This window comes from Chiloscyllium punctatum, chromosome 12 (genome assembly GCF_047496795.1).
Source record: "Chiloscyllium punctatum isolate Juve2018m chromosome 12, sChiPun1.3, whole genome shotgun sequence".
NCBI lineage: Eukaryota > Metazoa > Chordata > Chondrichthyes > Orectolobiformes > Hemiscylliidae > Chiloscyllium > Chiloscyllium punctatum.
The window spans coordinates 36,884,901-36,902,041 of record NC_092750.1 but is presented as its reverse complement, the minus strand read 5'-3'; the positions used below and the strand labels follow the sequence as shown (position 1 = coordinate 36,902,041).

The 17,141-nt window shown below is 40.0% G+C and overlaps 1 protein-coding gene across 30 annotated transcripts in view; it reads right to left on the bottom strand.

Annotated features, from left to right (window-relative positions):
* slmapa (sarcolemma associated protein a) overlaps positions 1-17,141 on the bottom strand; it is a 269,091-nt gene that overhangs the window by 207,277 nt on the left and 44,673 nt on the right. For all 30 annotated transcript variants that reach the window (XM_072582350.1, XM_072582348.1, XM_072582347.1 and 27 more), the window contains exon 2: positions 10,940-11,087. In XM_072582350.1, the coding sequence (XP_072438451.1) occupies positions 10,940-11,087 (148 nt within the window). The remainder of the gene's footprint in view (positions 1-10,939; positions 11,088-17,141) is intronic.

Below are 17,141 nucleotides of genomic sequence, written 5' to 3'. Positions count from 1 at the left end.
AGACAATTGAAATTGTCTCAGATACAAAGACTTTGGATCAGCAAGATTTTCTACTAGTGGATTCCATTTGCAGCAAAGTCAGCTAGTATCTCTACATATTATTGGCATTATCTACAGATTTCTCTTAGCAAGCTTATTTTGAACTGGTTTCTACTTTGAGGTATAACCTACTTACTTCTTTAAGGTAATAAATGAAACAGAGTTAGAACATCTCGAAATCCAAATCAAGGGGTTGTTAGTCAAGCAGTGTTGCAAAGGGAGAGGAAGAGATCCTGGAATTTGAGTTCAGTCTGATCATGTGTGTATTCTGGATTAGTGGTGCTTGAAGAGCACAGCAGTTCAGGCAGCATCCAAGGAGCTTCAAAATCTATGTTTTGGGCAAAAGCCCTTCATCAGGAACAAAGGCAGTGAGCCTGAAGTGTGGAGAGATAAGCTAGAGGAGGGTGGGGTGGGGAGAAAGTAGCATAGAGTACAATGGGTGAGTGGGGGAGGGGATGAAGGTGATAGGTCAAGGAGGAGAGGGTGGAGTGGATAGGTGGAAAAGGAGCTAGGCAGGTCGGACAAGTCCGGACAAGTCATGGGGACAGTGCTGAGCTGGAAGTTTAGAACTAGGGTGAGGTGGGGGAAGGGGAAATGAGGAAACTGTTGAAGTCCACATTGATGCCCTGGGGTTGAAGTGTCCCGAGGCAGAAGATGAGGCGTTCTTCCTCCAGGAGTCTGGTGGTGAGGGAGCGGCGGTGAAGGAGGCCCAGGACCTCCATTTCCTTGGCAGAGTGGGAGGGGGAGTGAAATGTGTATTGGTCATCCAATTCAATTCCAAAGGTCAAAGAACTCTTTGGTAGGAAGCCCAAGATTTAAAAAAAAAGAAGTTCATTATGGGGCTGTCAAAATTAAGGAAATATGAAGATTTGAACTGAATTTTGGTATTTTTTAATCACACAAGCAAAGATATACTTCAACTGTAGTGTATTATTCTTACATAAATAATCCCAAATTAATCTTTGAAATCCTCCAGGCTAAAGTGTTTAATTTATCAAGTATGCATGCCGGTGCCATTTAAACAAAAAAGGAAATTTTTCCAAAGTAGAAACTCAGGAAACTGGGAAAAAAAACATTCAAATGACCAACAAGCATCAGACTAATTTGATGTCAGAAGATAATTTTGCAGTGAGCTGTCACACCTCTAACTGATAATAACTTTGAATCCATAGGCATTTACAATGTTGCATTTGCTTGCCTGTGTTTGGGACGTGTGAAAGAGGAAATAAAAGACATTTCACTTTGAAAAATACTGAAGATAACACAATGTCAGGCAACATTTTTGAAGTGCTGAACAATTAGAAATGAGTGGACGAATTGCATTGCAATTTGCAAGGATTAGCATGCAGTTGTGACTCAAATGCATTCTGGTATGGTGCAAAGAAAAGCCACACCTTATGTTATTTGCACACTGTTTTTTAACCAAGAAGTAATGGTTGAGAAATATATTGAACCAGGGTCTTTGCAATGCTCTGAAAAGTGTTAATGATCTAATCAAACTGTCCAGAATTGTCGTCTTGAATCTCTGGAGCACTTGGGATTTGAACTGAGGCCTCCTGGTCCAGAGATAGAGATGTTACTACTGCACACCAAGAGCCCCATTTAATCCTAATTTTAGTAAATGTTCAGCAATGGACACCAACTGTTTTTCTAGTGCAATTCCATGCCCAAGTTAAGATGTCTATCCAGATGCAGAATGCTTGTTACATATTTTCTCTTGGGGGAAGAGACACTTCTTTTGCTAATAAAATGAAACAGAATTAGTCAAAAAAAACAAAGAATGGTGTGTAATATGCCTTAACTGGCATATGTATATTCTCTGAAATAAATATACCAAATAAATCTGTGCAAGGTGGGGCAACTTTTGTTCTGTCCCTTGTTTGAAAGGAATGATGCATTCAAAAGTAAACCATAAGTCTGCAAAGTTCTTGCCTTGTCTGGGAGAGTGACTACACACATGCTGTGTTCCCCCACTATTTTATTCAAAGAAATAAATATTTGGTTGGATATAATCACAACTGGTAGTTCATCTTTTCTGGTCACTACAACAAATAGAAAATGTTTTTTTTCAGAAGTCAGGAAGGAAAAATGCTCTGAACCACCCCTGAGCTGCAAAACATTTTGGGGATATTACTAAAAGTAAATTTGTTACATTCTAACCCATCAAAACCTTTAAAGGGAATTCGTTGGACAATTCCCTGAAAACTAAATCCAGTAAAATGCTACAGGTGACTTTCTGATAGAAATCTGCCAGAGAGTTTAGCATTGCTACTTCTGCAGCAACAAGCTTCACATTAAGGAAGTAATACAAAACAGAAATATGTTCTTAAAATTTATTGTAACTTCGTACAGAAAAATAACATGCTACAGAGGTCCACAGAAGCAAAAAAATTCCAAAGCCATATTGTTCATAACCTAATAAAAGTGACTGAGAGAAAGAACGTGACATAGTGAGAAATACAGTGAGAGTAAGAAGGTTTGCGCAAGCAAATGCGTGCTCTTGCAAGAATTAGCCTGTCTGGGAAGCAGAAGGCAATTGGGGGAGCCTGGAGAAAGCACAAAGGAATGCAATGGAACACGGGTAGTGAAAGGTAGCCTGGGAGAATGAGAACAGTGTGCGAGACAAATGAAGAGAGAAAGGGAGAGGGAGGGTCTCAGAGTGATTGAGTGAAACAGTGAGAATAAGAGAGTTAGAGGAATGGAGCAAATATGAGAGACAGGGATGGAGGGAGACTGAGTGAGTTAGAGAAGGTGTGTGAGTGAATGTCTGTGTATGGATAAGATGCAATGAGACAGTGAAAGAGAGTGAACATTTTGAATGGGGGAAGAGAGCAAGTGAATGTCTGCATGGCAGAGCCAGTGAAGAATGCATGCCTGTGTACAGGAGGGGGAATGAGTGTGTATGTGGGAATGTGAGCAAGTGATTGCGTGAGGGAGAAAGACAGTGAATGAATGCATGTGTGAAGGAATTACAGCAAGACATGTGTGCGAGTGACTGTGTGTACGTGTGGGTGTGACTGAGACAGTGAGAGTGTGAGTGGGTGAAATCACGACAGAGTTTGAGAGTGGGAGTTAGCAAGAGAGTCAAGATTCGCGTGGTACTGGAAAAGCACAGCAGGACAGGCAGCATCAGAGGAGCAGGAAAACTGGCGTTTCGGGCAGGAGCCTTTCATCAGGAATCCACCACACAAACTGCTCCTCATGAATTTAAAGGACCCAGTACCAACAACCAGCAGAATGAACATCATATACAAAATACCCTGCAACGACTGTTAGAAGCATTACATTGGACCAACAGGCAGGAAACTAGCCACCAAGATACATGAGCACCAACTAGTCACCAAAAGATATGACCAACTATCACTAGTATCCATAGACGCAGATGTAGAGGGACACCAGTTCGACTGTGACAATACATCCAACCTGGGATAGGCAAAACAAAAACACGCATAGGAATTCCTAGAGGCCTGGCAATCCAACCGGAACTCCATTAACAAACACATTGATCTGGACGCCATTTACCAACCTCTCAGGAAAAAAAACTTGAAGTGATATAACCCACCACTTCAGACCAAGACAGATAAATAGCAAGCGGGATAGAACACCAGCGCTTCACCAGAGGCTCAATGATTATGTTACCTAGCATGGTGATGAAGTGTCTGAGAACAAATCTACTAGCTCAGCAAGCAAACTATCTGATTGACAACCTCAACTACAAATCTTCTCCAAGATTGCAAATGCTGCTCTAATGATACCTGGTTAGAAATAAGTAAAACTAATCAGGTAGGATACAGAACATAGAACAATACAGCACAGAACAGGCCCTTCGACCCTCAATGTTGTGCCGACCTGCAAACCATTCTCAGCTCGTCCCCCTACACTATCCCATCATCATCCATGTGCTTATCAAAGGATTGTTTAAATATATACATACACAGATTCTTGTGATACTTAATTATTAAAGCCACTATTGCAGCTCGTAGGAAAAACCAAAAAAGACTACCGTGAAATTAGGCCATGTTGAGAAAGGGCCATGGATATGACATAATATGCTATTAAGTAATTGACTAGTACTCAGCATAGACAACAAAAAACATATAAATATCAGTTTAATCACTGAAAAAGTGACCTCGAAAGAAATATGGTAACATCACACCTAGGCAAGAAAATAAGATGTTAACTGCAAGAGGAATGTTAAAACCATCCAACTGTTAAGAGTTGGCAAAGATCTTTATCACGTAAATATTATTAGATACCAGGATCAGACAACAGTCACAGACAGACGAATGAAACATTTTCAATAAATGATTCTTTTAGGATTTAAAGATGAAGTGAGATAAAAAAGCAATACCTGTGTACACATATAAAACAAGACAGTATGTGACCATTGATGACTCATAAGGTCCTGTGTTATAGAACCATATAGAAGCCCAACTTGTTTGTCCTGATCACATTTCCTAAACTGAAGTAGTGCCATTTGCCTGTAATTTGGCCATTATCCTTCTAAACTTTTCTGATCTATGAACCTGTCCAAAATGTTTTTTGAAGGCTATAATTGTACCAGCCTCCACCACTTCCTCTGTCAGCTCATTCCATACAAGCACCACCCTCTGCATGAAAAAGTTTCCTCCCAGGTCCCTTTAAAATCTTTCTCCACTTGCTGTAAACTATGCTGCCTAATTAGTGTTCGGACCTCAATTATTCACATCATTTACTAACAACTTGGATAGACTTAGAAAGTCACGTCTCCAAGTTTGCTGATAAGATTAAGTTAGACAGCACTGTAGATAGTGTAGATGATAGCTTAAAATTACAAAGATATATTACTACACTAAATGAATGGTCCAACCTGTTGCAGAAGTTCAATATAGACAAGTGTAAGGTTGTCCATTCTTAACCAGAAAATGTTAGATGATGATGGTACTTTCTAGATGATATGAAGTTAAATACACTGGATGTCCAAAGAGATTTGTGGCTTCAGGTGTCAAGATTTTTACAGTATCACAAACAGGTGCAGAAAATAATCAAAAATCTAATTTGATGTAACCTTTGTATCTCGAGAACAGAAGCACAAGGATGCAGAGGTTATACTAAGTTATGCAAAACACAGATTACAGCCCATTTGGAGTACCTTGAACAGATTTCGGCACCTCTTCTTTGGAAAGATATATTGCCTTGGAGGGAGTATAACATAGCTTTACAAGAATGGTACTTGGACTTCAGAGATTATGAAGAGAAATTACACAAATTAGGCTTGTTTACTTCAGAATTTAGGAGGTCAAGGGGTGATCTGATTGAAGTCTTCAAGATATTAACAGGAAAAGACAGGGTAGATGAAGATAAACTATCTCTGCTGATTGAGAATTCTAGAACTGGGGGCAATAATCTGAGAATTAGAGCCAGGCCATTCAGGAGAAATGTTAGTGCACAGTTCTACACACAAAGTGGTAGATGTCAAAATTCTCTTCCATAATATAGAGTGTTGCCGAACGAAGGGACCTAAGTGTGCAGAAGAAGTGGAGTCGCAGGTGAATAGGGTAGTAAAGGCACGCTTGCCTTCATCGATCAGTGCACTAGGTAAAGGATGCCATGTTGCAGCTATCCAGGACGTTGGCTAGATCACTTTTAGAATACTGCGTTTAATCGCAGTCTCCCTGCTATAGGAAAGCTGCTGTTAAACTTGAAACAGCTCAGATAAGATTTATAAGCATGTTATCAGGATTGGAGAGTTTGAGCTATGTGAACAGGCTGAATAGACTGGGGCTTTTTTTCCTGAGCAGCAGGGGCTGAGGGGTGACTTTACAGAAGTTTATAAAATCATGAGGGGCATAGATGGGGGAGTAACCAAGGTCTTTTCCCCAGCATAGGAGAGTTCAAAACTAGAGGACATACATTAAAGGTGAGAGGGGTAAGATTTAAAAAAGGTACTTGCGTGAACCTTTTCACACAGAAGGTGGTGCGCATGTGTGGAATGAGCTGCCAGAGGAAGTGATGCATCGGGTACAATTACAACATTTAATAGGCAACTGAATAGGTATATGAATAGGGAAGGGTTTAGAGGGATATGGACCAAATGCTGGCAACTAGAACTAGATCGATTTATGATATCTGGTCATCATGGATCAGTTGGACCAAAGAGTTATATAGCACGAAAACAGTCCCTGGCTCTAAATGGCAGTGGTAATTGGCAGTGAAATTAATTGTTAAATTTTAATTCTGAGATGGATACATTTTTGTTAAGCAAAAGTATCAAAGAACATGGGCCAAGGTAGCTTTATGGAGTTAGGTCACAGATCAGCCATGATCTCATGGAATACTGGACTAGTTCAAGGGGCTGAATGGCCTATTTCTGCTCCTCAGGAATGTTCTCTGAATAATTAAGGAATAATATTAAATAATACAGCATTTTATGAAAGTGGGAGCAATGTACAAAGGGGATTAGCATCCACATTTGTTCAGGAGGGACCTGAACAAAATAAAAATAAGATCCTTACACTGAAGTTTCAGAAATGTTTGGATCCTTGCATCAATAGTTCTCAAAACATATTTCCTCTCACCACGAGAAGATATCTTAATTGCTTGGAGCTTTAAAGGTAAAACCTAATCAACCTAATGTTGATTGATACTACATTCTTCGATATTGTTATCGAGTCTAATATTTTTGAATAGTCATTACAAATAACAACTGGATTAGTACTTCTCTGCTGATAAGTGTTAAATTAGCAAATTATCTCATTTAAGTTTTCTGTTGCAACTGAAACAAATCCTACACTCTATATACTCTGGAAGAAGAAAAAACCTGGACTCTTAAAACATCTGTGCATTTATAGTAAAAGCTAAGGCTTACCAAAATAAGCAGGTTATTTGGAGGAAGATAATATATTTGGGCAATTTCTTCCCCAGTCAAATTATTGGTGTAAATCCCAAAAACTCAAGATAACCATCAGTGGGACTGACTGACTTGAACTCAGTGGATAGAATCAGAAGGGAAATACTCTTGATTGAGATTATCATATATACTTGAGTAATAGTCAATTTTCTTTGTCCACTTTTTAAGGTTAAATCTATGGGGTTGACGATTACTACTTGGATACTACTTTTGAGGGGCTGAAATTCATGCCTGCCAAAATTCATACCATATCATTAGCCGAAGCCGAATTGATTCCTAAATGAATAAAGTAATTCTGAAAACCCAGAGCGAAACACAGCCAGCAAAGTTGAAGATCGGGAGTGGAGTGGAACAACTGCAGACTGGAAAGCTGGAGCAGGACGTGACAGCTGGCACATGGACTCATAAACGTTGAGTTGTTATCTGTGAAGAACTAGGGTCAACTTTTACATGAGATATATGGAAAATTCCAGGATATTTGGCCAGAAACAGGTGTTGACTTTTACTTGAGATCGACTATTACTCGAGTAAATACAGTAACTCTAAATAATAGTTAAAAGCTGAAAAGCACTCAGTTCAGAAAGAAGCTCCTAATGGCGATTTTGACCCAGTGGTAGTGAAAGATATAGTTCTAAGTAACAAAATTAATATTCAATTTGGATGGGAACTGTCATGATATGGAAGGTAGAGATCAAAAGTAAATAAATAGCAACATCTTGAAAAATGTCCACATTACAGAGGAGGTAGTGCTAGACATCTTAAAAACACAAAGGTGGATAAATCTCTTGGTCCTGATCAGGTGTACCCTTGAACTCTGTCGGAAGCTAGGGATTGATTGCTGGGCCACTTGGTGAGACATTTGTATCACTGATAGCCACAGTTGAGGTGCCGGAAGATGAGAGGTTGGCTAACATGACACCACTATTTAAGAAAGGTGGTAAGTAAAAGCCAGGGAATTATGGACCAGTGAGCCTGACATTGATGCTGGGCAGGTTGCTGGAAGGAATCCAGAGGGACAGGATTTACATGTATTTGGAAAGGCAAGGACTGATTAGGGACAGTCAACATGGCTTTGTGCATGGACAATCATGTCTCATGATCTTGATTGAAGAAGTAACAGAGGATTGATGAGGCCAGAGCAGTGGACATGATCTACACAGACTTCAGTAAGATGTTCGACAAGTTCCTCATGGCAGACTGGTTAGCAAGTTTAGATCACATGGAATACAGGGAGTACTAGCTATTTGGATTCAGAACTGGCTCGAAGGTAGAAGACAGAGGATAGAAGGTGAAGGATTGTTTTTCAGACTGGAGGCCTGTGACCAGCAGTGTGCTATAAGGATTGGTGCCAGGTCCACTGTTGTTCGTCATGCATAGTGATGATTTGGATGTGAACATCGGAGCTATGGTTAATTTTGCAGATGACACCAAAATTGGAGGTGTTATGGACAGCAAGCAAGATTACCTCCGGGTACAACAGGGATCTTGATCAGATGGGCCAATGGGCTGAGGAGTGGCAGATGTAGTTTAATCTAAATAAATGTGAGAAGTTGCAGTTTGGAAAGGCAAATCAGGGCAGGATTTATACACTTAATGATAAGGTCCTGGGGAGTATTGCTGAACAAAAACGTTGGCATACAGGTTCATAATTCCTTGAAAGTGAAGTTGCAGGTAGATAGGATAGTAAAAGCAGTGTTTGCTATGCTTGCCTTCATATGGGAGATAATGTTGCAGCTGTACAGGACATTGGTTTGGCCATTTTTGGAATATTGTGTTCAGTTCTGGTCTCCCTGCTTTAGGAAGGATGTTGTGAAACTTGAAAGACTTCAGAAAAGATGTATAAGGATGTTGCCAGGGTTGGAGGGTTTGAGCTATAGGGAGAGACTGAGATACTTTGCCCGGAGTACCAGAGGCTGAGAGATGACCTTATAGAGGTTTATAAAATCATGAGGGGCATGAGTAGGGTGAATAGACAAGGCCTTTTACTTGGGGGGGGGGGGGGTGGGAGAAGAGAGAGGAAGAGAGAGGGAGAGAGAGGGAGAGAGAGGGAGAGAGAGGGAGAGAGAGGGAGAGAGAGGGAGAGAGAGGGAGAGAGAGGGAGAGAGAGGGAGAGAGAGGGAGAGAGAGGGAGAGAGAGGGAGAGAGAGGGAGAGAGAGGGAGAGAGAGGGAGAGAGAGGGAGACAGAGAGAGACAGAGAGAGACAGAGAGAAAGAAAATGTGTGGAGAGAAAGAGAGCCAAAAACTAGAGGGCATAGGTTTAAGGTGAGAGAGGAAAGATTTAAAAAGGGACCTCATGGCAACTTTTTCACACAGTGGATGGTGGTGCATCTGGAATGAGCTACCAGAGTAAGGTGGTGGAGGCTGGTAAAAATCACAACATTTAAATGGATGGCATGAAATTGGAAGGGTTTTGAGGGATATGAGCCAAATACTGGTAAATGTGACTAGATATCTGGTCAGCATGGATGAGTTGTACCAAGGGGTCTGTTTCCATAATGTACAGCTCTATAATTTTATGATTCTACTTACTGCAAATAAAATTCCAGTTCCATAGCATGGCAGAGATTAGGGTGATTACTGGACCATTAAATCACAGATGATGGCAACCATGTTTGACTCACTCCCGATTACCCTACTCTACAAGGAATATGTTAGATTCAAATTACACTCTGCATTTCTGAAGAAGCCCTGATTGGAATGTCCTCTCATTAATGCAGAACTCCTTCTTAACTTAAAAATATACAAGCAAAGCAGTACTCTGACTGTTTGCACTCCTTAGAAAATCTAGCCCTTGTAAAAGTCTTCTAAACAAATCCAGACAAAGAATTTTCTGTCTTTCAGTAAGGTAACATAGATAAAGTTGCTTGATTGTATTAGAATAACTGAGGGGTAAATCCAGAATTCTTAATCAACACTACATATTCAGTTAGGTGTCAGTGGAAATCTCAAGGGCATTCAAGGCATTATACAATTACAAGCTGCTGTTAATGTGTGATTTTTCAACAATACATCTGGCTCGCTGATGTCCTTTAGGGTAGGAAATCTGCCATCTTTACCTGTTCTGGCCTTGATGTGACCTCAGATCCATAGTAATGTGGTTGACTCTTCACTGACTCGTGGGCAAAAATGGACAGACAATAAATTCTAGCTTAGCCAACAATGCTCATGTTACAAATGAATAAAAAAGAAAAATCAGATTTTCTGATCAGATTTGCAGTCATCTATGGCATATGTGTGTTCGACTTTTATTTTCTGACTCAGTTTGTACAGTCATCAAAGAATTGCTGAAGAATCACTGAAAACTCAAGGGTCTCTGGCAAAGTGGCCAGACCGCTGCTTATGGTCAACAAACAATTACCAAGCTGGGAGCCCTTTATGGGCACCAGCTTCTGAGGGTACTTAGGCCATCATACAGTCAGCTTAAATGCAACAGCAACAATATATTGCAGTTGACTGACTTAGTAGAAATCATGTGATTCAGATTAAGGAAACTTAGAGTTCCAATCATTTGTGAAACAGTAGATATGTACTAAAAAAAAAATCCAAAAGAGTCAAGTGATAGAAATGGAAGCCTTTATTTTTTATGAACATTCCTGAGCAATAAAATGATATATTCTTTTAAAAGAAAATGTCAGATGGACATCCAGAATCTCAAAGAGTATTTGAAGTTACATAATTGAGTTCAACCCCAATAGACCACTTGATAGAACACTTATCAGTAGAAACTCTTTCTTCATATTAAAAATATAGATTTTATTCTTAAGAAAAACACTCACAAAGCTATCCATAAGCAATAAATCAGGAATAATTTGTATTTTCAACAATAAAAACAAATCCAGCACTAATGGTGGCAGGGTGAGGTACACAATTCACAGCACCAGACAAATATACAAAAACATTTGTAAGTTAGCAGTACAAAACAATCAAATTGGATATCTGTAGCCTTCAAGCCAATCTTTTGGGTTATGGGAAAATTGAAACAAAAAGAAAAATTGGATTCATACCCTTACCTTTCCTGGTGTTCTCAGTTACATCTACACCAAACTGAATGATGTCCCCTGACAGGAGCTCACATGGCGGGCTTTCCTCTGATCCTCGACTTAAACGTTGGCTATTAATAAACGTACCATTACTACTTTTAGTGTCCTGCAGATAAAACTGAGAAAAAAAGCAAATTAGATAATGATATCCAAGAATTCTACAATGCTCATAAAATAAGTGTGCTATCTTTCTTAATCTAAAAAATAAATAGAACTTATTCACTCCCGACAGAAGTATTATAACGATATTTAAAAGTGAAAGTGTTCAAGAACATCCTGACTTCATGTCAATGCCTATGTAAATTTGAAATGGTATCATATTACAGATTTATTTCTGGAGTTTTTATTTAGTTCACTCATGGGACCTGGGTGTTGCTAGATCAACATTTATTGCCCTCTCGTAGTTGCACTCAAGAAAGGGGTGCCTTTTCAAACTGCTGCAGTCTATGTGCTGTAGATAGACCAACAATGACATAAGGTAGGGTAGTTATAGTTCAGAGGGAAGTTATTTGGTCTATCAAGTCCATGCTGACTCTATGACAAACAATTGAGTTAGTTCTACTGCCTTGTTTCATTTCCATAGCCTTTCAAGTTTATTTCCTTAAAGTACTAAATCATGGTGCAGGTAAATATGGTTTCCCATCAAACTCTGGACTAAAAGAAGATCACTGTAACAGATTATTCAATTTCCTTTTGAAACCGTTGCTATCTCTGCTCTCACCACCAGGTTATTGCCATGTGTTGTATAACAAATTTGTTGTCTCATTCCTCCTAAATCGGTGGTCCAAAACCTGAAATCCCAAGAGCATAACAAACTGAGAGATGCAGGAATTGGAATTAGACCCATCAAGCTAACTCGGTCACTTAACAAGATCATGATTTGACTTAACTCATTTTTCTCATTACCCCATATCTCTTGTCAGTCAAAAATCTCTAATGCAGCTTTCAAAATATTCAAAGATTCAGCTCAAAATACATTACTCTGTAAGCACTTCTGGCTGAAAATTGTTGCAAATGCAATAGTCTTTTTAAACCAGTGTGATGCACTCCCTTATCATTGAAGGTATTTGCGGGTCCTCCACTTCCAGTGAGTTACTTAATTTCCACCACCTGTCACAACTGTATTCGCAGGATCACAGAGTTAGGCAGCATTTCCTGATTATTCTATTTGGCACAGACGTAGTCATGCATCATAGCTTCAACAGGTTGACACATCATTTTGAGGTATGCCTTGTGCTGTTCTTGGGATGATCACCAGGAGCACTCTTCATTGTTCTAACTGGTCTGCAATGGTGGTTTATGGTTCCAGTTGATGTTACTATTGGACAAGTCAGATCCCAGACTAAAACCTGGCTTGATACAACATTTTAAAAACATTTTAAAATAGGTAGTCTTTTGCTGAAAGCAATGCTGTGAATTTGATGTTAACAATAAAACAGAATTTATTCTGCAAATAAAAAGATAAGATAGTATAAACTAAACTATTTACATTACACAAGTTTAAAGATCTTGAATCAGATGGTAAAATATAAGCCCATAATCCCAACAACACCCCTTTGCAGTTTTTGGCACAACTCGAGGATTAAACTTAATTGACACTTCAATTCCTAGTTCTAAGAATCGGATAGCCTCTTTCTTGGGCCTGCGTGTAACTGAGCTTCAATAATTCCTGCAAATTTTAATTAAACATTTCTGGTTTGGAATTTTCAAAGTAACCATCTTACACGGAAATAACCTTTTTTTTAAAAAACAGTTCTAAACTATCTCCCTTCTTCAGGAGCAACAGTTTTACACATCCAGCTTCAAACACACAATTTTGCAGTTTGCAGATGTTAAAGGTTTCTTCAAAATAGATGTGTCAAAACAAAAAAAATTTCCAGATCCTTCTAAATGAAGCCTAATGTACAAATATTAATTCTGTTCACTCAAAAGTAAACAACTTCCCATTAGACACCAAGTATTGCTTTTTTTCCAAACAAACCATGGCTTCAGAAACTCCAACAAGTTGATCATTAAAAATTAAGTTTAGATTCGATGCGGGCTTGGTGGGCCAAAGGGCCTGATTCTGTGCTGTACTAAGTCCTCATACACTAAAACCCATATGCAACTAGTTCTAAATCCAACCTTTAAGCATAAATTATATTACACACATTTAAGACCACACAGCTTACATTACACTGGGTTTGTCTGAGCAATCTTTTGTAAAAAAAGGGGTAACATTCATAATGTTGCATCAACTAAGTGCATGGAAGACTGAAGAATTATGGCCAGTGCCTCTGCATATTACACTCTTGCTTTCTTCGATATCTTTGGGTGCTTTCATCTGGTCGAGAAACCTTTATTGCCTATTCTAAGGACCTACTCTGGTCCAACTGCTTATCCAATACCACCTCCTTATCAATTTTAGTATCTTCTAGTGACTAAGTTTGAGCTTGGGTAGATGAGGTCACACTTCCCATATTATACCCCATCTGTCATACCTCTCCCACTCACTGAACTAAATTATAACCTGTTTCCCTTTCACAACATCATTGAATTACCATTTTCGAAACGTCATGCTTTACTACCTTTTTAAAAATGATTCCTGCATTTTTCCAAGGAGAGATGCTAGACTAACTGGTCTATAGTTTCCTGCTTTCTGTCTTGAATAATACCATTACATTTCTAAATACCTGACACGTTGATGATTACAAATCAATTAGATGATTACAATCAATCAATTAATCCCTGGAATGACTGATGAATATCTTTTAATGTTCTCAGTCACAAGCCATCTTGTCCAGTATACTTTGATAGCATTATACTTCTGAGCATCTTTTTGCTAATGACTATGATTACTTGAAGTTAATTTGTCCCTTTTGCTCCCTGTTTTCCTTACTACTACTGGAATGTGTTTTGCACACTCCACTGTGAAGAAAAATATAAAATATTTAGTTCAAAGCTTCTGTTGTTGACCTCCTTCTCCATTATTGAATCCAGAGTCTCACCTTTTTTATATATTTCTAAAAGATTTTATTATCAGTTTTTATACTTGTGTCACTACTTCTTATACAACGAGCTAAGTAGAACAGTTTTTCTTTGATTATCTTTCATTTAATGATGTGCTATAATCTTTTAGAGACGAAAGGCAGGACTGCAGATGTTGAAGATCAGAGTCAAGATTAGAGTGGTGCTGGAAAAGCACAGCAGGTCAGGTTGCATCCAAGGAGCAGGAAAAATCGACATTTCGGGCAGGAGCCCTTCATCAGGAATGCCTGATCCCTGATGAAGGGCGCCTGCCCAAAACGTCGATTTTCCTGCTCCTCAGGTGCTGCCTGACCTGCTGTGCTTTTCCAGCATAATTGTTTAGAGCTCTATCAAATCACCTCCCAACCAATTTCCTTTTCTTCAATACCAGTATCTCCAACCTAACTTTGCAATCAAAATCCCAAGTCCCTGGAACCATTCTGGTTAATATTCCCTGCACATTCTCTAGGAATTACCAAAAGGTAAAATATTATTTAAAAAGAACGAGACTCTAAAAAGGTGCAGTACAGAAGCCGCACTTGACATACTGTGGATTATTTTGATTCCCCCTAATTGACAAAGGCGAGAGTGGCCTGGAAGGTGTTCAAACAACATTTACAAGGCTGATTCCTGGAATGAAGGAGTCAACTCATTAAGAAGAGGTAAAAAGACAAGCCCTTTATTTATTAGAGTTTAGATTAATGAGGGGTCACTTTATTGAAACAAACAAGATTCTGAGTGGAATTGACAGGAAAGATGTTGAGAAAATATTTCCACTAATGGGGAAATCACAACCAGAGGCATAGTTTCAGAATAAGGGGACACTTGAGATGCAGAGGAAATGCTTCTGCTGAAGGATAGTGAATATCAGGAATTCTCTCCCCGAGATATTGTTGAGGCTAGATTATTGCAAATGTTACAAGATGAAGTACATTGATTTTTGAAATATCAGAGTTGAAGGATAGGAGGAGCCAGAATGAAAGAGAACTTCTGACCTGAGCCAGACAGCCATAATTTTGTTGAATGATGTGCCAAGCGTTTCAGGCCCTACTCCTATTTGCTGTGTTCAAGTGCCCTCAATGCTATCTAAGAAGCCAGGACTTCTTTTAAATTTATTCCTGGAATTTGGGTATCAATGATGAAGCCAATTTTAGTTGGCCATCCTTAATTGCTCAAGAAAATGACGTTAAGCCACCTTCTTGAACCAATTCAATCCTTTTAGTGCAGGAATGTATACACCGCTAAAGGAGACAGTTTATGGTTTGATCCACTGACAGGGAAGCAACAGCAATATAGTTCAAAATCAGGGTGCTATAGGGCTTGGACAAGAATTTACAGGTCAGGCAGCATCCAAGGAGCAGGAGAATTGACGTTTCGGGCATGAGCCCTTCTTCAGGAATGAGGAAAGTGTGCTAAGCAGGCTAAGATAAAGGGTAGGGAGGAGGGACTTGGGGGAGGGGGGGTTAGAAATGCGATAGGTGGAAGGAGGTCAAGGTGAGGGTGATAGGCCGGAGTGGGGGTGGGGGCGGAGAGGTCAGGAAGAAGATTGCATGTTAGGAAGGTGGTGCTGAGTTCGAGGGTTGGGACTGAGACAAGGTGGGGGGAGGGGTAATGAGGAAACTGGAGAAATCTGAGTTCATCCCTTGTGGTTGGAGAGTTTCTAGGCGGAAGATGAGGTGCTCTTCCTCCAGCTGTCGTGTTGCTATGGTCTGGCGATGGAGGAGTCCAAGGACCTGCATGTCCTTGGTGGAGTGGGAGGGGGAGTTGAAGTGTTGAGCCACGGGGTGGTTGGGTTGGTTGGTCTGGGTGTCCCAGAGGTGTTCTCTGAAATGTTCCGCAAGTAGGCGGCCTGTCTCCTCAATTTCCATATCCGCCACAAATTCACCTGCACCTCCACACACATCATTTACTGCATCTGCTGCACCCAATGTGGCCTCCTCAATATTGGGGAGACAGGCCGCCTACTTGCGCCTACGATGGCTGGAGGAAGAGCGCCACATCTTCCACCTAGGAACCCTCCAACCACAAGGGATGAACTCAGATTTCTCCAGTTTCCTCATTTCCCCTCCCCCCACCTTGTCTCAGTCCCAACCCTCGAACTCAGCACCACCTTCCTAACCTGCAATCTTCTTCCTGACCTCTCCGCCCCCGCCCCCGCCCCCACCCCCACTCCGGCCTATCACCCTCACCTTAACCTCCTTCCACCTATCGCATTTCCAACGCCCCTCCCCTAAGTCCCTCCTCCCTACCTTTTATCTTAGCCTGCTTGGCACACTTTCCTCATTCCTGAAGAAGGGCTCATGCCCGAAACGTCGATTCTCCTGCTCCTTGGATGCTGCCTGACCTGCTGCGTTTTTTTTCAGCAACACATTTTCAACTCTGATCTCCAGCATCTGCAGTCCTCACTTTTTCCAAGAATTTACAGGTCAGGTTCCCATCTGTTTGCTTCCTTTGTCCTACGTAGCAGTTGTGGGTTTACAGGTACTATAAGGGAATCTTGACTCCCAGATGCCATGGTTCATTTTTGTTTTAAAACAGAACTTTATTAAGATTAAGTAGAACTTCTTGTTTTTGTATCAATCCCTTTTTACTTATGAACCCCAAAACCCTATATAATTTGACTGCTGTAATATCCTATAAGACTAACTACTCATTCAATATAAACTCCAGGTTTTTCTATCATATCCACTCCCATGGTCTATAGAACTGTGACACTGACTCTCCATCAAAATGGATCACCTCACACTTCTGAGTTAAATTCCATCTGTCATTTGTCCATCTATTCTGCACCCTCATATCCCCTTGCCATTGACTGATACCACTACCAATGTTTTTCACACCTGCAAATTGGCATACTACTCTACATAATTTTTTTGCAACAAATCAAACTTCTAATTCCATGAAAAAAACTGCATGTTGCAATCCAAGGTGCTGGTTGATGATAACTGAAGAACTGATGTTCAGAGAATTGATGTTCACATAGTTCCATGTTTATTATATTCTATCAGCTCAAAAGTAAAATTGGAGTAAATACATGTGAAAAATCTAAACAAAATTGAAATTTTGACTCTCAAAGTAATACATAAAAGGATGTTTTTCCAAACTTCCACAGATAGAAACTACAGCTCGCAACTGACTACTTACTGCTCTTGAAAGTTCGTGTTGG